A 21,395-nucleotide genomic window follows, 5' to 3' on the forward strand; every position below is an offset into this window, starting at 1 on the left:
TTACAACTAATGCCTTTGAACCATCCTTTATTCATTTAAAAAGAAATTATGCTGCACAGTGTTCTCCATTACGTCAGACAAGTAACAAATAGCTACGAGTGAATCACTTTTTTCAGATACCACAAACTTTTCAGCAGCTGAATGCTTTCGGTTCCTTTAAGACTGGCGCCATTTTGAGCGCTGCCCGGCACCAAGATGGCGCCGCCGCCCTCACCCCCCCCCCCGCTCTTCCCGCCCGCTCCCCTGTGGCGCGCGCCCTGCACAAAGATGGCGCCGCGCCCCTATTGCCATGCCCGCCCCCAAGATGGCGGCGGGACGAGGCGATGGTGGCAGCGCCGGCCGGGTGAGGTCAGATCCGGGGCGGGGCCGCTGCGGGCAGGGCGGACAAAAGGCGCCGGAGCGGCGTAAGGGAGGGTGGGCGCCGCGGGCAGGTGGGTGCGGTGGGTTCCCGGCACGGCCGCGGCGGGCAGGTGGGTGTGCCGCGCTCCCCTCACGCCACGGGCGGGCTGAGGAGACGTGTCCCCCTGTGGGGTGATGTCCCGGAGGGGATGGGGTGGGACGCCGGGTCGGGGGGGCGCGGCTGAGGGGGCTCGGAAGCGGCGAGCAGGAAGGATTTGCTGAGTAATTGGGCAGCGATTCGGATCCTCCGTGTCCCGCCGTCCCTGCTCTCACAGCGCCCGGGGCAGGGGGGTCCTCGCCCCGCCTGTGGGGTGAGGCAGGGCCGGGCTGTGCGCAGTGTCCCCCCAGCGAGGGGAGGACGCCGCTGTTTGTTACCTGCGGACGGAAGCGCGGTGGGATTTATTTATATCTCCCAGAGGATGTTTCTTTCTGTGTCCGGAAAGCTGTGGTGGAGTGGCGGGGGCTGGTGCCGAGGTGTGCTGGGTTGAGGCTGGTACCCATTGCCTGGAGCGGGGAGAAGGTCAGAGAGTCCTCTCCTCCCGGTGCTGCCTTTGCGGCACTGTGGCACGGCTAAAATGCAATAGCTTTGGTTTGCAGCGTGTTGCTTCAAAATCTGTTAGCCCGAATGGTAACTTTGGGATTAAGAGGAATGAACCCTCGGACATCTTCAGCATTATGGGGTTGGACTTTCTCCCACTGATGTCTGTTCTTTCTCATTTCTCCCTGTTGTTAACGCAACACTCTCCGATGTTTTGCAGTCCTCTCCTACATGGCTGGGAGGCTGGATGCTTGAGAGATCCCTCTAAGGATCTGCTCCCTTGCCTGTTTTCCCATGCCCCGTGCTGACATGCAGGAAGCAAGGAAAAAAACCCCAGTCCTGTTGAAATTTTTGTTGGTGGTGCTCAACTGCTTCCACTTTTAAGAAGATCCATGTTGTGAGCGAAGGGGGCAGTTCCTTGGATCTCGATTGGTTAGGTGTGTGATCTGTGTTTTCTGATACCTTATAGTAACGTTTAAAGTGGATCAGGCTTTTCAGACTAGAAATTAGGCAGTAAAGTCATCTCTTTCCCCATCTGACAATGATTTGTTATTCTGCCTCTACTTGTGTAGGCTTAGTTGTGATACTAGCATTCAGCATCTCTTTTGGCTGGATCTGCAACACCTGCTTTTTGGTAACTTCAGTTAGAATCACAGATGCTGGAAATTCCTTCCTGCTGAGTTTTACTTGGCTCCTAGTGTTCTTGCCATATTTCTAGGTATCAGCGTGTCTCTTTCTGGCTCCCAGTGACCCTCTGAGTTGTTTGTTGCTTCTTAGGTACTGTTTGCCGAGCTTTTACATGTCCCTCTGTGAACTTGATCCCCTCTTTTTTGCTGATAATCTGTGTTTCATTTCAGGGAAACTGTTCCCATGGCTTGTGGGGAGTGCAGCGCTTCAGCACTCGCTCGGGATCCAGCAAGTAGGAATATCAGCCACTTCCAGCACAGAGAACTGACGTGCAGATAGCAGAACCCTGCTGCAAGGTGAGGGCTCCGGGCCAGCTCTGAGTGGTCAAGCCAAAAAAACAAAAAGACCCTGCTTAAACATAGATACAAAGCCCAGCACATGAGATAATCGATACTGAGGAAAGGTGGTTGGTCAGACAGTGGTGGGGAGAGTGGCGGTATTTAATTGTGGTAGTGTTAATTAAATTCTGGGTGCCCTTAGCTTGGAGATGACAAAGGAACTGAGCCTTGTAAAAAGTAGAATATAGCATTATATAGTCACCCATAAAACTAAATCCTGGCCCCATAAACCCTGACTTGTTACTGCACTTAACAGTAACTACAGAGGCTGCCCGGTAAATGTTTTGGTGACTGCTGCCTGAAAGGAATGCAGCTGAGAAGCAGGAGGAGCTGTTGGTTTGGTGGGTGCCCTTCCATTTCCCGTGGGCTGATATTTGTCCTCCTGTATAGGCGTCTCCAGGCAGTTTTTCCCAGTGCACTCACCTGTCACCTGTGTGGGTGTCAGTTGGGCAATGTCAGAAACTCATTGCAGGAATTTCCCAGCCTCCTTGGTTGTGCACTGGGACAGTGATTAAAGGCATTGCAGAGTGCTGTGCCCCTCTTCAGGATGGGAAATTCTGTCCAGCTTGGCTGTGTTCTGAGCAGGGATGTGCAGTGTGTTCATTCCAGAATAGAAGAAACCCCTAAGGCTCATCTGGTGTTCTGGCAGTTCACTGACCCTTTTCTTTTTTTAACTTTGTCATGGTATTTGAAAACTCTTAATTCTTGTAGGTCAAAGACAACATGCATAAATATTTCCTTAAAGCATGCCAGAAGCCATGTGTTAAAAGCTAATGTTGCCATGCTTGAGATGTGAGTGCCTGAAGCCTTCCAATGATGACTTTCTGAAGCTGGTTACATTATAGTAACTGCTGCAGGCAGTCAAGAGAGATGGTCTGTGGTTTGGGGGTCCCTTGTGCTATTAAAAAAAAAAAAATCAAATAAGCAGTGGAGGTCACGTGTATCAAATTATTGCTGTTTGATTAGAGCAGGCTTTTAAGAAGCCTTTTCCAAATACTAAAGAAGTTTTTTGTTCAATAGAGTACTTCAGAAGAAAGACTTTTTGTGTTTAACTGAGCTTAATTGGTATCTCAGAAAATAGAGGGACACTATCTGGTGAGTGGTGCTGGAGAAGGGTTTATTAGGATTTCTGTGTGGGGCTCATTAAATAAGGGGAGCTGTGCACAGGTATTGTTTTGGTAACAGTTAAAATTCAATTATTCAGCTGCAGTGTGGTGAGTCTCCCTTTATGCATTCCTACAAGTGTTTTCAAACCCAGCCTCAGTTTAGGCTTTGCACACTAATACTGAACAGGTATTCAGCAGTCTACATGCTTTGGAGAATGTCTCTTGAATGCTTCCAAGCAGCTTTTTTTCTTAGACTGTTGATATGGTGCATGTGTCTTGTATTGCAACTTGAAATCCAGTTCCTGTAGCTGGGGTATCTCTGCCTTTCCTGCTGCTGTGAAACTGCTTTTGAAACTAAAAGGTGAATTCAGTCCTGACCCCCTTGCTGAAGTAACAGTGCTGCCCTCACCTTGTGTACCAAACCTTGTTCACATCTGCTATAAAATTACCTTGGCAATTCACAAAGCTCCTCTAGTGACTGCTGCTCCTGGAGCTTCAGCCTGCTTCTGTGCACAGTAAAGATGTGTGCTAGTTAACAGGCTCTCTTTTAGAGTTTTGGTTTTATCAGGCCTTGATGATGCTGGGTGAGGTGGTCTGTTTTTTATTAACTAATACAGTCAGAAAATGTTCTGAGCTGGAAGTCACAGGTTTGGAGCAGGTGGTCCTGAGGGCAAGCCTTGTAGGGAATGTATGAAGAGGTTCTTGCTCCTCTTTGCTCAGACTGGGGTGAGATATTAATGTACTGATTGTTGATGTCTTAATTGTCTTGCATTGCTCTTGTCTGTGTTGTCTTTCATCCTGACTGCCTCATCTCTTGGAGCTTGAAAATAGCTGTGGTAACACCCATGGATTTGTGCATGTTGTGCCAGTCTGTCATCAATGAATTAAGTTATCCTTGCTTTTACTCACTTGGAATTTATTGTTGACTTCTTATCTGCTGTTAGTTATGCCAAAGCTCTGCTCTGTCTGCCCTTCCCACAGAGAACTGAGAGCAGCTGGTTCCTCCAGCCCTCAGTGCTGGAGTTAAATGCTGCAGAGCCCCCTCCTGCATCTGGTGAGGTGCTTGGAGCTGGTCTGGTTTTCTTGAGTAGTTACCAGCAGAATGAATTCAATCACTTGTATCAGGCAGCACAAGGGACTGCTTCATTGTGTCCTGTTGGAGAAAGCCAGTTGTGCTTTTCCAAGACAGGTTCAATGCCCTGTCCTTGAAGCATTTTTGTTATGGCAAAGAGAAAATTAATTTTGGATAGGAAGCCTGTAGCCATGTACATTCATAATTTATAAGCTGACACAGCCATTTTGCTCTGGTTTACATCAATGTTGCAAGTCATCTGATGGACTTAAATTTACAACACCAGCACACAGTCCCTGCCCCAAGTGTCAGTGATGCTGGTAACTACAGACTGTGCTCAGTTCTGTGCAGCTGGGGCAAAACACTGTCGGGAGGCAGAAAATGTGGCAGGCCAAGCTAAGTCTAGCATGGATTGTTCTGGTGGTGCAGCTGTTCTTCCCTGTACTTGTCAGGACACGTGTGGTTGTGTGATGGTAAACAGGAGCTGTTGCACTAAGCTTAAGACTGACAGTCTTGCATCTGACAGAGTCAGTTAATGGGTAGGTGCAAAGATGATAAAATACTATCCCTAATGTAGGTGGATTATTCTTTTTAATGAACTTCAATAAAGACAATGTGATGCAGTGGATTCACTTCATCCTGCTATGTCATGTGGCTTGGGTGGGGCTGGACATTGTGGAAACCACCTTACCCTGCTTTCAGTGTTGAGTTCACTGCCTGTTCCACCCTGTCAAAATGATAAATGACCCTTCTAACCTGACAGAGAATCATAGAGTGGTTTGGGTTGGAAAGGACCTTAAAGATCATCTAGTGATCATATTCATTTCTCTGCCTCAGAAGATGTTTTGTCCCACAGGAGGGATTTATCTTTTTAAAGCAGAAGGGGCCTGATACAGGATAATGGTTATTTAGGGCTTTGACATCTGGCTTCACTGCTGTTTTGTTCTAAGCAGCAAAGGACAAAACAACTGCAGTTGTTCCATCTCATGTCTTGGGCTTTCCCAGTTGATCATGTGGCTGTTCTTGAGCTGGGAAGGTTTTCTGAGGGGTGCCTGAAAGCTGCTCTGTTTTCAGCCTCCCTTTTTTCCCCCCTCTTAATTCTGGACCTAGTAAACATGGGGGAGGAGAAACATAAATTCCCAGTCCCATTTCTGCCCAGTAAGCTCTTGCATTTCCTGAATTTGAACAAAGAGCTCTGTGTCATGCCCTTCTTTAGGATTTCAGGTGGCAGCTTGCTGAGGAGGGAAGCTCTGCTCTGTTGAAAACTTACTGTAACGTGTTGTAGCGCGTTAATAATCAGGGCTGTAGTCTTGAAAGCATCAAGGTTATTATTTCCAACTACCTTTGATGCTGTCAGCACCTGAACAACTCCCTCTTTCTCTGGGCTTCTGAGAGGTAAGAAATTCTGTCAGGAGGGTTTGACTTGTGCTTTGCAGTCCACAATTTTAAATGAAATCAACTGGTAATTAAAATATGTGTAGATGAAACCAAAGGGTTGCCAGATTCAGCATAAAAATTCATTGATGTCTACTTACCCAGAACTGTTTTGTGAGACTAAATGTGAGGATTTTCTTCAAATCAGGGGGGTTTGTGCATTCTTGTATGTGTCTTAAGGTTGTGCATATAAGTGCTTTCTGGCCAATAGCTTTGTTAGTAACAGAAAAGAGGAGGAGAGAGGAGGCTGGATAAAGTATTCAGCAATGATGAGTCAAGCTGACAAACTGGCCAGTGAAACAGAACAGTGATGTTGTTTCTGTTCACTCTGTCCCGAGCTGGATGTGCTGGCCAGCAGCTGCAGGCAGGAATTTGAAGTACTGTTCAACTAGGTGTCTGCTGACAATAGGTCAATCTTCAGTGCTTGAAATTAAGTGGTTTTGGATAGAGGAATTGTCAAAATCAGAGAATAGTTACTAAATAGTTCCTCTGTTAATACCTGTGGTTTGTGGGAAGCATTCATGCTCTCAGCTCTGTCAGCCTTTAAGAAGGTACTTGCTGCTTTTATGATGTCTGTCAGCTAGATGCATTTAATCTTGTTTCTGACTGGTTTTACTGTATAGGTGTGGTTTGTTCAGAATGTCCCTGTTATTCCAACATGAGTGATTATCTTTTTCCTCCAGGTGTGTTTGGTAAAACATAGGATTAGTACTTGGTGATGCTTATGGTTGGCTGAAGGCTGGGTAGGTTTGGCAGGCTGGTTATGTAAGTCTGGACCTGCTGTTCCTTCACTTGGGGCAGCCTGTTCAGCATTAGTGGGGAGGCTGTAGGTTTGTGCCCAGCAGGCTGAGGCAGGGATGGTTCCTGGTGGGATGCAAATCTGGATCCAGGTGAATTTGCAGGCCCTGAAGAGGTATGTAGTAGCCAAACATGGAATGTGTAAACATTTCAGGAGCATATTTATCTTGGCTGTATTGATCCTGTTATATAACAATGGGGCTTTAGCATACAGATCTTCTACTGAGCAATCTCAGAGGTTGCTGCTCTAAACTGTCCTGAGGTGGTTCTTTATTGGCTATAGAGAAGCTCAAGGTAGTGTTGCTTGATGTAGCTGAAACCCTCCAATGTAAAGTGATTTCTGAGGGGGCAGGGGTTGGGGGACTGCTCAGGGACTGTGTGGTAGATGTGGCTGGTAAGTTGACAGGAGTTTGGACAGAGAAGTTTTGATGTATCAGCTTGTGCAAGTTTAGTAAAGTCAACTTGTCCTTAAACTTAAGCACTCTCAGAATCTCAGTTTTGATGACTTCCTGTGGCAGAGGTGGCTACACTGCAAATACATTGCCTGGTCCTGAGCTCCAAGTGGAGGGCTCTGCAATTTGAAGTATATATTAAAGAGCTTGGACCCTTCTTCACCAACACTGCTCTGACACTGAACTTCCTTTTCTGTAGCTGTTCCTGTCCATAAACTCATTCACCCAGTTCAGGTGTTCTGTGCTCAGCCCTTGGTGAGGCTGTGTGCTAGCAGTGACTTGGCAAATAAAGCTTCTTCACAGTGAATATTTTGCTGCTGACATACCATCTTGGAATCCAACTCTTAAAAAGAGCAGAAGCTTAAAATCTTCAGTGTGCTGGTCCTGGGGATCTTGGTTTGCTCTTGGTCACAAGGGAAGTAACTTTATTTCTGGCCAACTCTCTTCATGCAAGCATTGTTCTCAGTCCCATGCCAGAGTAATACCCTCCGTGTAAATCCCTCTGTTCTGCTGCCCATTTTGGGAGAGTTGGTGCTCCAGCTACCTGCGAGTTGTCTCCCTATAGAGTGCTGGAAATCCCAGTCCTTGTGGGAAGAATCCTTCTCTGCAAGGGAGAATCAAGGGACAGAGATGAGCCCTGAGAATGTGACTTGTGGTCTGCTGTTGTCATCCACCCTGGCAGCCAAACTGCTCTAATCCAGCATGGAGAATGTTCCAGCGAGAATCGTGTTCTAAAATCATTACAGGATGGAGTTCACAAAATCAAGATGACATTTGATGACAAGATACATCTCCTGATGTAGAACCATCAGGAGTTAGAATTGAATTGCATACACAGGGAATCTGGTGAGGAGGGATGTGACTTTCCCCATCTACTTTTTCACGTTTTTGCTGGGTACTTTTCCCTTTCATTGCAGATACTGGGAATAAGGCTAGATAAAACAGTAAATTCCAGCTCCTGAAAAGGTGGCCCCTAGTTTTATTGTTCCTCTTTGGGACTTGAATGGGTACTCCACTGCTGCCAGAAGTGAGAATTTGCTGTCAATGTTCTTTTCTTCCCCTAGTGCCCCTTCATTGTTCCTGGAAGGCAGGAGATTTCCTGCTCCACCCTGTTAATTGCTGACACTGAACTGGAATAGGTTTCAAGGGATGCTCATGATTCTTTTTTTTAGCTGTCTTGTAAGTGCACAGTTTAAGGGGGATTTCCTACCCCATGTGACTGGTAAGCAGAAGTAGGGAGCCAGCTGTGCTAATTTCTTTTTGGTTTCCTTCCTACATATCCTGAGCTACAAATCAAAGTGAGTAAAAGGTTCATTTCTTGTGAGAAAGAGTTGGACGTTTTCTGGACTGAGCAAAATGAGTAAGCCCAGCTCTACAACACATTTGCAAATGTCATGAGACCCCAATTCCTGAAAAGAGATCATCCCAGTTTCATAATCCTATTATGGAGGGTCTGATATTTCCTAAAAGTTTGTCAACCAAGAGGGAGGAAGCAGGAAGGACCTTTGAGGACAAGTTGGTATCAAGGCAAGAGGAAAGAGATAAACATATTTTTTCCCCTTGATATGGAGTAGAAGGAGTAGGTTCTTTCATGAAGAGCTGTTTAACTGCTGGATTCATTTCAGGTGTTCTGGTGTGTAGAGAGAGCTTCTGCTTTATCCTGCAATTATTATTTCTGTAGTACTCACAGACAGCTTTTCCTAAATGTATCTTGCACGTGGGCTCTCCTCTCCCTGGGGCAGATGAATTCCAAGGAGGAAGCTGAAATCCCTTGCCTAGGGCTTGCAGCAGGGTAGTCCCAGGGCTGGGAGGGAGGCTTTCAACACCTTGTGAGTCTCCTCTGGCTGCTCAGGTGCTGTCCAGAAGAGGTTCAGCTTTGCCTGCTCCCTCCCCTGTGCATGCACAATTCTCCTGCCCTGTTTAGTGCAGTTCCTTCTGCAGAGGTGTGTCAGCCACTTCTCAGGGGCTCTGCAGTCCTACAGGACATTTTTTTCCTCTGACAGTGCTCTAGATCACTGTTTTCATCCCTTGTTTGTGACTTTGCTGGTTGATCATTAATAGATTTGCTGTTCCTTGTTTTACTGAATTTGTAGGACAAGTAATACCACTTTTTCCTCTCAAAATTACCCACAAAAAGAAAGTGGAATTTCCCCAGTCTGGCTTTTGTGATGGACTAATGTAGTGTTGGACCTGGATGGGCAGAAGGAAAAACTTTACTTCAGGAATGGTTTTCATCTATCAATCTACACCTGTAGCTGCTTGAAACTTTCCCAAGCAGCACTGAGCCAGAGCTGTCATTTGACCACTTATTGTTGTAAACAGCAAACCAAAGAATAGAGTCCTGTATTTAGTGTCTCTAGGGAATGTGGTGCTTTCTGAGTTCACGTTAGGAATGGCTTTCTTTGCAGTTCAGTGGGGGAAGTTAATTTGAAATAAAAACTTGAATTCCACCAAAGCAGGTGGTGTGGGCACCCCCACCCCCCTTGTCACAGAAGGCTTTGTCCCAACTAGTGATATTGAGCTTTTGGCCCTCCAGGACTTGTTGGACTGTCTGTACAAATGAAATCTTATGGTTTGGGGTAGCATGCTTGAATTTTTGTTTTCTCCCTTATACTTGAATTGTGTGAGTTTCAAAATGATTGAAAAACTAGTGCTTGTCTTGCTCCTGAACTTTGCTAAAAGGATGCTGTGGTATTACTGCTTTTTCACTGTCATTAGAATGAGTTACAGTGACTCTATGTCCTTCTGTGTTACCTGTCAAATAGGGGGATTTTGTGAGCTCCACTATCCATGGATCAGTCAGGCTTTGGGGCTTGTTGAAGAGCTTGCTCAAAGTTTCATCTGCAAGTCTAAAGGACAGAATAAGCACTACCATCAGGCCTGTGCTTCCCAGAACCTTTTGATTTCCTTTGTGACACTTAAATCCCTGCTGGGAAGAACTCTAGGTTGGTCAGAGAAGCAAATTCTTCGAAGCTTGTTTCCCCCTTCCTCTGTTTCTGAAGTAAGTAAGGCAAAAACCCAGCTGCTGCAGCATTTCAGTACTGAATTTCTCAAAAGGCAAGTAGCTAATCTTTCCTTGGAGAATTAACATAAAGGAAGGAAGCCAAAATTACTTACTTGGAAAAGTCATGATGTTGAGCAATGTTTTTTCTCTTTTCCAGCTTGCTTTATGAATGTTATAATGAGTTGCATCAATGAAGTGGTTCTAGGAAACATAACTGTGTTGTATGTAGATGTTTTTCCTTGCTCCTTCAATCTGAGAACCAGCCAAATGCAGAATTTTATGTAGAAGCAGTAACAAACCAATGATAAATATGGTCTGTGTGTAGATTTTATCACTTCTAACAGTGCTGGCAAATTCCTTCATCCCTGAAATTAAATCCCTAGATAAAACAGTAAATTTCCAAGTACTGGTCTGGTCAAGGGAGTTAAGTCTGCCCTGTGAGATTTCTTTGAGTGTCTTACCCCACAGACTGCTAACAATAAGCACCAGTTCTGAGGTTTTGTGACAATTTGTCTGTCACGGAAGGCTGACGTCACTGCCTGGGCTATAGCAAATGACTCACAGGCAGCCTCATCCATTTGTCTCACAGTTACTTGAAATTGCATCTTGGCTAATCCCAGTTTTGCTATGCCAGCACTTAACACGTGTTTTCTCACGCCCTCTTGAAGAGCAGGACAAAACTCTCTAAGCTGTTTCTGGTTTGCTTCCAGGTGAATCATGATTCCAGTCACCGAGCTGCGCTACTTCGCTGACACTCAGCCAGCCTATCGCATCCTGAAGCCGTGGTGGGACGTCTTCACGGACTACATCTCCATCGTCATGCTGATGATCGCCGTGTTTGGAGGGACGCTCCAGGTCACCCAGGACAAAATGATTTGTTTGCCCTGTAAATGGGTTACCAAGGACTCCTGCAATGACTCTGTCAGGGGATGGACGGTGGCAGCCCCGGAGCGTCCCTACTACAACACCAGTCTTGTTCCCTCTGCTGACTCGGGGCCTACAGGGATCCGATACGATCTGGACCGGCACCAGTACAACTACGTGGATGCGGTGTGTTACGAGAACCGTCTTCACTGGTTTGCCAAGTATTTTCCTTATCTGGTGCTGCTACATACCCTCATCTTTCTGGCTTGTAGCAACTTCTGGTTCAAGTTCCCAAGGACCAGCTCCAAGCTGGAGCATTTTGTGTCTATTTTGCTTAAGTGTTTTGACTCTCCATGGACAACGAGAGCATTGTCTGAGACGGTGGTGGAAGAGAGCGATACCAAACCAGCGTTTGGAAAAATGAATGGTTCCATGGACAAGAAATCGTCCACGGTCAGTGAGGATGTGGAAGCCACTGTTCCCATGCTGCAGAGAACAAAGTCTCGAATTGAGCAAGGGATTGTGGACAGGTCTGAGACTGGTGTCTTGGACAAAAAGGAAGGTGAGCAAGCCAAAGCACTCTTTGAGAAAGTGAAAAAGTTCCGTACTCATGTGGAAGAGGGAGACATAGTTTATCGCCTGTACATGAGACAGACCATAATCAAAGTAATCAAGTTCATTCTGATAATTTGCTATACTGTGTACTATGTCAACAACATAACGTTTGATGTAGACTGTAAAGTGGACATTGAGAGCTTGACTGGCTACAGGATGTACCGCTGTGCTCATCCTTTGGCCACTCTCTTCAAAATCTTGGCTTCTTTCTACATCAGTCTGGTGATTTTCTATGGTTTGATCTGCATGTACACACTGTGGTGGATGTTGAGGCGGTCGCTCAAGAAATACTCCTTTGAGTCCATCCGGGAGGAGAGCAGTTACAGTGACATTCCTGATGTGAAAAATGACTTTGCTTTTATGCTCCATCTGATTGATCAGTACGACCCCCTCTACTCCAAGCGCTTTGCTGTCTTTCTGTCAGAGGTGAGTGAGAACAAATTGCGGCAGCTGAACCTCAACAATGAGTGGACTTTGGAGAAACTACGCCAGAGGATCACCAAAAACTCTCAGGATAAGCTGGAATTGCATCTTTTCATGTTGAGTGGCATTCCTGACACAGTCTTTGACCTCATTGAGTTGGAGGTCTTGAAGCTGGAGCTTATCCCTGATGTCACTATTCCCCCCAGCATTGCTCAGCTCACCAGCCTTAAGGAACTGTGGCTCTACCACACAGCTGCCAAAATCGAGGCCCCAGCCCTTGCCTTCTTGAGGGAGAATTTGAAATCACTCCACATCAAGTTCACAGACATTAAGGAGATTCCTCTTTGGATTTATAGCCTGAAGACACTAGAGGAGCTTCACCTGACAGGGAATTTGAGCGCTGAAAACAACCGATACATTGTGATAGATGGACTGAGGGAGCTGAAGAGGCTGAAGGTGTTGAGGATGAAGAGTAACCTCACCAAGCTGCCACAGGTGGTGACAGATGTTGGTGTCCATCTTCAGAAGCTTTCCATCAACAATGAGGGCACCAAGCTCATTGTCCTCAACAGCCTTAAGAAGATGGTCAACCTGACAGAGCTTGAGCTGATCCGATGTGACTTGGAACGCATTCCTCACTCCATCTTTAGCCTCCACAATTTGCAGGAAATAGACCTGAAGGACAACAACCTCAAAACTATTGAGGAAATCATCAGCTTCCAGCACTTACATCGTCTCACTTGCCTTAAATTGTGGTACAACCACATTGCCTACATCCCCATGCAGATAGGCAACCTGACCAACTTGGAGCGCCTTTACCTGAACCGTAACAAGATAGAGAAGATCCCTACTCAGCTCTTCTATTGCCGGAAACTTCGGTACTTGGATCTCAGCCACAACAACTTAACGTTCATACCACCAGATGTTGGACTTCTTCAAAACCTGCAGAATCTGGCTGTGACAGCCAACAGGGTAAGTGAGCAAAGAGCTGAGTTGCTGTGTGAGGAAATAGTGCTGGCACTTCTGTTATCTGTGTGATTAAACATGCTACAATGGTCTGTGGATACAACTGGCACTGCTTTTGTATCTCTCTGAGGGGTTTATCTAAGGCCAAACATTGCAGATAGCTCCAGGGCAAGACTGTCTTCCAAGAGTCCTTGTCCTGTTGCATTTCTTCTCTCAACAGTGAGGCTGCTTCCAAGTGCCAATTAGAGGCTGTTTAGAAACCCTGGAAGTCAGTTGTTTCTCTGCAGTTGGAAGCATGTAGTCTCTAGATTAACGTTGATTTTGGGCTTAAAATAAAGATCTGAGAAACTGTAGTCTTAATCTAAAACTATGTGCTTAAACCTGACTACTTCAGACATGTACATACACTGTGGGAACAGCCATATAGGGAATACATGTCTGGCTTACAGCTTTGCTTAGTGTAGTTTGCATTTGCTGGGAGTACTCCATAGTTTGGTCTTGTAAACATGTGCTTTTTGTTTCAGTCTAAGTGCAGGGCAGATAAGAGAGGATGACCAAGTGTGCTCTGCTGCCTGATTACCATAAGATGTTTCTTGGCTTGTGTTGGCAGATGTTTATTTGTTTAAAGCAAACCATACCCATATCTAGTTCTTTGTTTTTTTTTTAAGACTAAGGAGACTTCATTTACCATATCTGACAAAGCTGAAGCTTTCATTCATTCTGTCTGCAAATTCCTGGGAGACTTTTTCCCTTTGAGTTTATTATGACCTTAAGTTGAAAGAGCCTCTAACACAAGTACAAATTGCAGACAGATAATTAAGTGCTTCTGGTTTCTTCTGGGACTGAGCAGGATTGTCCTGGAGCAGTGCTAGTTTTCCCTGTCATATATCAAGGTCCTTCCTACTACTGGCAAGATCTGTTCCTGGCTGAACAGTGCCAGATTACTTGTGAGAGGCACGCAACAGCTTCAGTGTGGTTTGGCTTTTCACAGAAATGCTCTCAAATCAAGTATTTAATTGCTAGTGTATTTCAGTATTAGACAGGGTTCCTAAAACTCCAGCCATAAGCTGAGGTTAGTGTCTGAGAGCTTGTGCCTCTGCAGAGTAGGAGCAGACAAGGGGCAGTCATTCCAGCTGAACATGTGCTCACTGGGCTTTCCTGGCACTGGAGGGTTATGCATCTGTTTGTGTGGGTGGCTGAAGCTCTGGTAAACTTTGTGGTACGTTGCTGTTCAGAACTCAGATAATTCTGTTCCATTTGCCTTCTGGCAGCCTTCCTAGCACAGCTTCCTGAGGGTTAATCTGCAGTGTGTCCTCTGCAGCTTTGGGGTGGAGCATTTCTTGGATGAGTGGAGTTAGAGGCAGTTCCATTTCCTGCAGCACAGTGTGGCACCACCATTTCTCTCTGGAAAAAAACCCATGCAATAGGAAGGCTGGAGCAGCCTTTGCTCCAGTGGGTTCAGGAACAACATGTGGTGAGGACCCCATGGAACAGCCAGACTGTACTGGATATCTGGGAAAGCCAGAATTACTGACAGCCTGGTTACTCCCAGTAAATGGTGACAGCAAGAAACACGAGGACTGATAGACTGGCACTTCCCAAGGCCAGGAATTGTCTCAAATGTCTTCTCTTAGCTCAGCAGTCTTAGTAAATAGAGGCTTCTGGAGTTGGCTGGCACTGCTGTCCTGTACTGGAAAGCAGGCTGTTCTAACACATTGCTTCCTTCCTAAACCAATACTTGTACCTCAAATAACTCTATTATTTTCAAGAGTCTGTGATCATATGTTGCTGTTTGCAAAACATTCCAGTACCAGTAACAATGACTGCATTGAATTGTCTCTAATTGGTCTGGTTTCATCTTGGCTTTTTCTTAGATTCCTCCTCATTCAGAATGGATTACAGGCTAATTTAGCACAAATGATATGCTACATAATTTGAGTTTAGAAAAGTCATTTTTGCTTTTAAAGGCAAATGACAGCCTCCAAGCTAAGACTTTGTATTAAGGGGAGGATCCTGAGTTGCTGCATTTAGTTTCTAGCCTAGTGTTTGCTAAACCTTAGCCATAGAAAGAAATTATTTGGCAAGACTGGACTATTACAAGGATTTGCTAGAAATAAGGCTTACTAAATTAGTGATTCATGGTTACCTGAAGGTGGTGCTGGGAAAGCTAACAGCTGCTGACTTTGTTGTTTTATTTTTGGCACTGTAAAAAGCCCCTGTGACTTGGAGCCTAGAAAGTCTTTGCAACCTCTCACAGCCCTATGGAAATGATGGAAGATTGCCAGTTCTCAGGGCCACAAGGTTGTACCCATGTAATCTCTGCCACCTTACAGCCAAACTAGAAGTCCTGATTAAACCCAGTCTTTGTTCAGTGTAATGCCAACTGTAGAATGGTGACTTAAAACAAAGGAGCTAAGATCCAACGACAGAATAAAGGATTTGGGATGGAAAGAAGCCAGTACAGATGAAAGCATGTGACAGTGTAGCCCAGCTGTGAGCAGATTTCTGGTCCTGGAGACATCATCTGCTTTAGCCACCATCATTGGTCATCTCTTGTAACTAGTGCAGTGTCTGAAAGAGGAATCCATACAATCAGCGTGCTGGGAGCACCCAAAGCAGGAAGCTCAGAAAGCAGGAACTCACTCAAGGGAGACGCGGACGATTGAAAACAGGGACTCTGTAAACCTTGGAGCTTCGTGTTGGCCATCTGTGAAGGCGTGTCTGTGCCTGCTGGTGACTTTGCCTATGATTGGTTTCTTTTTTTTCAGATTGAGAGTCTCCCACCAGAGCTGTTCCAGTGCAGGAAGCTGAGAACCTTGAACCTGGGGAACAACGTGCTGCAGTCGCTGCCCTCGCGCGTGGGAGAGCTGACCAACCTGTCGCAGATCGAGCTGCGAGGGAACCGCCTGGAGTGCCTGCCCGTGGAGCTGGGGGAGTGCCCGCTGCTCAAACGCAGTGGGCTCGTGGTGGAGGAGGACCTGTTCAACACCCTGCCCTTGGAAGTCAAGGAGCGCCTGTGGAGGGCAGACAAAGAGCAAGCTTGAACCCCTGAGGAAAGGGGAAAGCCTCTGATCAACTAGAAGGAAGCAAAAGGCCACTTCAGTCCCCTTTCACCCAGATGCTCCCCTCTATCCACTCCAATCACTATCAAACTGGCCAAGGAGTACTTGACAAATGTGACTCTGAATGAGTCAGCTTCTTGCCTCAGATGCAGGATGGGGGAGGCTTGGGATCAGGATGAGGATCAAGACAGATTAATTGGCCTCTGAGCAGGGCCCGGGGGGAATTAGAGGTGTTGCTTTTCTTCTGAACAGGAATTGGGGTGAGGTGGATGGTGCTGGTGAGAAGGAATGACCGTTGAATGGAGGAGAAAATGAACGTGGGGATTGCTGCATTGCTCCTAATAGGGCTTATATGTGTCAGGGGCCAAGGGAATCCAGTGTCCTGCAAGCAAAGATCAAGAGACAAGGAAACCTCTTGAACCTCCATCTCTGTGGCAGCTGGTACTGCTTCCCTCGGGCTCAGATTCAGTCAGTGAGCCCCCAGACTGGGGTGGGATAGGACACAGACAGCTGATTTTATCTAGCTGCTGGCATTGGGATTTGGGAGATAAACATCTTGCAGCTGCTTGAAGGCAGAATTTTTTTTTTACTAATTTTCTTTCCCCTTTGCACACTCCCCACCTTCTCCTCTGCCCCTGGAGAAGGAATCAAACCTTTAAGATTGCACTACTGTAATGGTTTCAAGTCATTTGTTTGGGTGAGTAGATCACAGCATCCTTCTCCAGCTGATGTCCTGGAGGCACTAACTGACACAGCTCCAGAGCTTTAGCCTGTTCTGAAATGGATGGTTATAGTGCAGGTGGGAGATCTGGATAAAAAGCACTCTCTCAGAAGCATGGAGTTGCTTCTGGCCTTTAGTTCCAAGTTCCTTTTTAATTGCTGGTATTTTGTTGCATATCAGGTAGAAATGTACAACTGGCCAGTGTGTCAGGGGCTGACATGGAGCTGGAGAGGAAATTTGGGCTTCCTCTGCACCTCTTGTCCCCCATTCTGCCTTCCCCCAAAATTAAGTTGTTAAATTAAGTTGTTCAGTGGTCTGCCAGTGTTTTTCATGGATGCAGTCTAGAGAGCTGCTTGATTGTTCTCTTCTGTTGTTCCCCTCACTTTAACAGCTGTCAGTTCCTGTTACACCTCTTGACCTAAATAAGAGGCTAATGCTGATTGAACCTGGTGCTGGAAAAGAAATCTTGTCCTCTTGTTTGTTCCTTCCCTTTTCATTCCCTCAGTGTTAAAGAGGGGAATGAGAATCCTCTGTGGACTGAGCTCTTCTGACTTCCTGAAACAGAGCAGCCTTTACTGAAACAAGTTTGACCTGTTTGGTGGTATTTGTCAAAAAACCCCTGAACCTTCTGGGCTGGCAGGGGTAGATAATGTGTAACAGTTACTGATTATCATGTCCTTAAGGTGGGGTGGTTAAGATGCCTCCAGGACACAAAGGTCTTCATTTTTCCATCAGAAGGAAGAGGAGGTGCCTGGACCTACAGGTCCTGGTTGTAACATTCTGCATCAGACCAACAGGTTGGCTCCAAGGTGCAGAGCTGCAAGCTGGGGGATGAGGAGTTTGGAGGCTCCCATGTGTACAGAGGGGGAAGCTCCATCCAGCTCCAGAGTGATTGCTGACAATCTGCCAGCCAGTGCCCTGGCTTATCACCTGGCTTGTGGTGATCCCATGGATGCTGGGGCAATAAGGCACAGTGTGGCTCTCTTCATCAGATGTAAGATATGACATATATATATACTAAATATGCTGAAACCATGAACAATGTTAACTGGACTCTGGATTTATTGATGTTCAGATGCTTAAATAAAGCTACATTAAAATCAGGAGATCTGTTTATAAAGCTGCTTTTAAGAAAAATGTAAATCTTGCTTCCCTTAGTCCATTCATTATGAAACGTCTAAACAGTCCAGGGGATAATATAATTAAATCTCCATCTGGGAGGCAAGGTACTGTAAAAGCTTTTCTGGCTTCTAATAGGGTTAGTGTCTTGAAATTGTGTTAGAGCTGGGGCCACAGCTGAAAGGATGGGGAAGGATTGATGCTGACTGAATTGTATTTATATTTGCCCAAGCATTTTGGATCGTGGAAAGGACAGAAATTGTTAGGTGGGCTTTGTTTCCTGAGTAAAGCAGAATGGCTTCAGGCTGAGCTACAGAAATGCTGTTTTCCAGTCAGTTCCCTGTGGTGGATGTGGGGGCTGTTTGGATGGTGAAGGAAGCTTTTTTCCTTAGTCTGTGCTAAAAGATAGCACTGGAGAATAATGGTCCCTGAATGGAAATGTGGACTCTGTTTGCTATTCAAGGCCACTGGGTGACTGTTTTATTACTCATGTATTTTAGACCAGGAAGGGCTGAAAGGGCAAAGCACCCCCTGGGAGTTTCACCTTGCTCACAGGAGCAGTGAGATTCCTCCAGGATGTCTAGATTGGAGATGAGCACTTTGACTTTTGATTCCTGGTGTGGTTTTAGTTATACAACCTAAACTTTGCACAGCTGGGTTAGAGTTTCTATAAACAGCTCCTGAAAGTATGCTGCAGTGCTTCTAGAAGCTTGCAAGCCTCCTGAACAGCTCTGAATCCCAGCAGGATGGGTGAACAACAGGCTGTTCTGCCAGAAGGGAGGGACTGCCTCCAACTCCAGTGCTGTGCTCCTGCTGCTTCCTGAGTGGAGACTGCCCTGGGCCTGAGGTGTGCAAAGCAATTGTAAGACAAGCTGGTAACTGATCATGCATGAAAATGCCAGCTTTGTGCTGCTTTTGCAATAGTCCAAGCTTAACTCTTTTGGTTATGGCTGCTGGGGCTTGAGAGCTCCCTGTGTGGCAGAATGGGGATGAGCAGCCTGATAACACTGGACACACAGGTGACACAAATACATTGTCACTCTGAAAGACAGCAATATGCATTATTTACTTCTGGTATGTGCTGCTTGGTCTTCCAGAGCATCAGTCTTGTATGATGAGATGGAAAAAGCTTTAAAACTTCCAAGGATAGGATCTAGACCATGAGTCCTGAACGTGTTTATGACTGAGGGCTGCTGTAAAACTCAACCCACAGCAGAACGAGTCACTGCTCAAACTTTGCTGGATTGCTCATTCTGTGAGGGATGTCCTTACATCAACCATCCATCCTCACTTGCAAGTATTCAATCCATGAATATTCTGTATTTTCCTTCAAGTTTCCATCAGAATGAAGCTTAGGGGGTTTATTTCTGACACAGATCAGTGCATTCACAAAAAGTATTCAGTTTAAGCAGACAGTCACTGCCCTGGTCAGTGTCTTGTTCTCCTGACAAGCTGTTCAAAACAGTAGCAAACCAGATTATTTATTAGCTGCTAAACCAGACAGCAACTTGAATTAAACCCACCTGTTTCCTTAATAGCACTTCTGAGCTGAACAAGTTCTTGGAGATCACAAGGACGCTCATCCCATGTTAGGATTGAAGGTTAGTGACATGCACTTTACCTTTCTTGCTAAATACCCCAAAAAGTGATAAGTTGGAATTAATTATTTTGAACCAGCTGAAAGGCAAGGAATACAAAACCTATTAAATGTGTAAAATTGTGCTGTACCCTGACACTGTGCACTGGAATGTTAGCTGAAGTTGTTCTGTGTTTCAGATTACTTTCTGATTTTGTTATTTGATCCCCAGTTAATTTAGTAGCTGGAAGTATTTTACTCTGTCAGTCTGAGCAGTTAAATAGCTTTTACAGGTGTCTTTCATGATGTGCTGTTCTTTCATATTGTCACTTCTTTTTAATAGCCTACCTCATTTTTTATTTTTTCTTATTACCATTTATACACTCTATTTAGCTCACTCCATTTTAATTAAAGTTCTTGGTGTTCATGACTGTAAATAGTATTTACTGGTTTCTGTTGCTGAACCACATGAAGTCCTTTTCTTTTTTTTCCCCCCTCTTAAACAATTGATTCCAGGAATTTTGAGAACAATAACACATCCTTTACAGAGGATGAGTTGTCTGGAAAAAAGTTTCAAATTTTATTGATTCCTAGGCTGTGACATTGTTTCCTTTCCTTACCTCTTTTCCTGCTTTAGAATGGAACTCGCATGGTTTGAGTTCCTTGGATTTTTAAATGTTTTTTCAGTCCTCCTTCAGGGGAGGAGTAACTTTTGTCCCCCTCATCAATAGCTGTGCCTTCTCTATAGGTCTGTTAATGTAACATCTCCCCAGAGGCACTTGCTCCCTGGAGTGTATTTGTAGCAGTGCCTGCCTGAAGCCAGCTCATCCCTTGGATTCTTTTTGTTTCAACCCTGGAGAGATTTCCTAACCTCTGGGGTGATTTCTCACTGCCAGACAATCCTGTCATCCAGTAAGCAGAGGCACCTGCTCTGAAGGTCACCTAAGGTAAGGCTGTGGGGATGCTGACTAGGAAAATTATTGCTTAAACTTCACTTTTCAAGTTTTTCTTCCATTTTAACCCTACTGTTTGGCCACAGTGGATAGTGTCATTTTCCCAAGCATGTGCCAAAAGTGAATGAGTTTTCTGTCCTACCTCATTCTAACAGTGTACAAAGCACAACTGGAATGGGGCAGGATTATTAAAGTTTGTTTCAGACTCTTCTCCCTCCTGCTGTGGGTTAATATTTAAACTGCTTTGGGAGTATGAAATCTTCCAGAAATCTCATATGCAAAATCCAAAAGTTTCCAAAGTAGCAACACTTGAATTGCTGGACCCCAATTGCAAAGGTCAGTTTCGTGTGAGTTCACACAAAGGCTTAATTTAGGATCCCTGGAATTTTCCATCCCTTCCTCCATTTCCTTTAAAGGAATTTTATTTGACAATGGAGGAGTTTTTCTGGAGGAGGCTTAATGAGAAGGGGGCTACTGAGCCTGAGTCATCTTTACAGCTGACACATGTGTCCATTTCAATAAGTCACTACTCATGGCTTAAACATGGTTCACTCCCATTGTGTAAATGGGAGTGCACCCATTTGTAAATTGTGCACAAGCAGGGCTGTGGTTTGGCATCTGGGACCTGAAACTTGGTGTAACATTTCAGAATCATGACATTCACTTTGTATGTGGGATTGTTTGGGCAGCTGAGCAACAGCACCTTCCCCATGAGCACTGAAGGCTGCTCTTGCTTGCTCTGAAAGACTTGTACAACTGGACACTTCACCAGAATAAAAGTTTTAATTTGCATTTTCTTTCTATGTCTCTGTTCTTTGGTGTTTCCTGTCTATGATGGCATTCAGCCTTCCATGATGTCACTTTTCAAAAGACAGATGTTAATAATTCCAGCTATTGTGTAGGATTATTGGGTTCTTTTACTCATTACAAAAGTTCTAGTGGATTATGACATTCCTCTATGAATTAAGTAGATGTATAAGAAAGAAGTGTTGCTCTGTGGGAAGCTGGGGCTGTGTGACAGATTTCACTATCACTTTACAAGTGTCCCAAACAGTTTCTATTTCTGAATTTAAGGCTGTTGCCATAGGAATTGTCTTCAGATCGGTAAATTATTTCAGTTCCTGCCTTCCCCATGGGCTCCTTAACTGGAAATGCTGCAGATAGTGTCTTTCCCAATTCATGAAGTGTTACAGAGAATCAGCCTGTGACTTACAAATAAATTTGAGTTTCTGTGCAGCTCTTTTACTGTGTAGAAAGGTGTTCTCTTG

At 45.2% G+C, this 21,395-nt stretch overlaps 1 protein-coding gene across 4 annotated transcripts; it reads left to right on the forward strand.

The window, feature by feature from the left end:
* Positions 1-363: 363 nt before the first annotated feature.
* On the forward strand, positions 364-20,924 carry LRRC8A (leucine rich repeat containing 8 VRAC subunit A). Of its 4 annotated transcripts, XM_077189221.1 has the most exons (5): positions 383-470; positions 1,158-1,374; positions 1,795-1,920; positions 10,539-12,702; positions 15,465-20,924. In XM_077189221.1, the coding sequence occupies exons 4-5, from the start codon at positions 10,546-10,548 to the stop codon at positions 15,738-15,740; spliced, it is 2,433 nt and encodes an 810-aa protein (XP_077045336.1). In that variant the 5' UTR covers positions 383-470; positions 1,158-1,374; positions 1,795-1,920; positions 10,539-10,545; the 3' UTR covers positions 15,741-20,924. The 4 variants fall into 4 exon arrangements, with proteins under 4 accessions (XP_054502436.1, XP_054502435.1, XP_077045336.1 ...); XM_054646461.2 differs by lacking the exon at positions 1,158-1,374 and having other exon boundaries at positions 364-431; XM_054646460.2 differs by lacking the exon at positions 1,158-1,374 and having other exon boundaries at positions 366-470.
* Positions 20,925-21,395: the final 471 nt, after the last annotated feature.

Source organism: Agelaius phoeniceus, chromosome 21, assembly GCF_051311805.1.
Source record: "Agelaius phoeniceus isolate bAgePho1 chromosome 21, bAgePho1.hap1, whole genome shotgun sequence".
Taxonomy (NCBI): Eukaryota; Metazoa; Chordata; class Aves; order Passeriformes; family Icteridae; genus Agelaius; species Agelaius phoeniceus.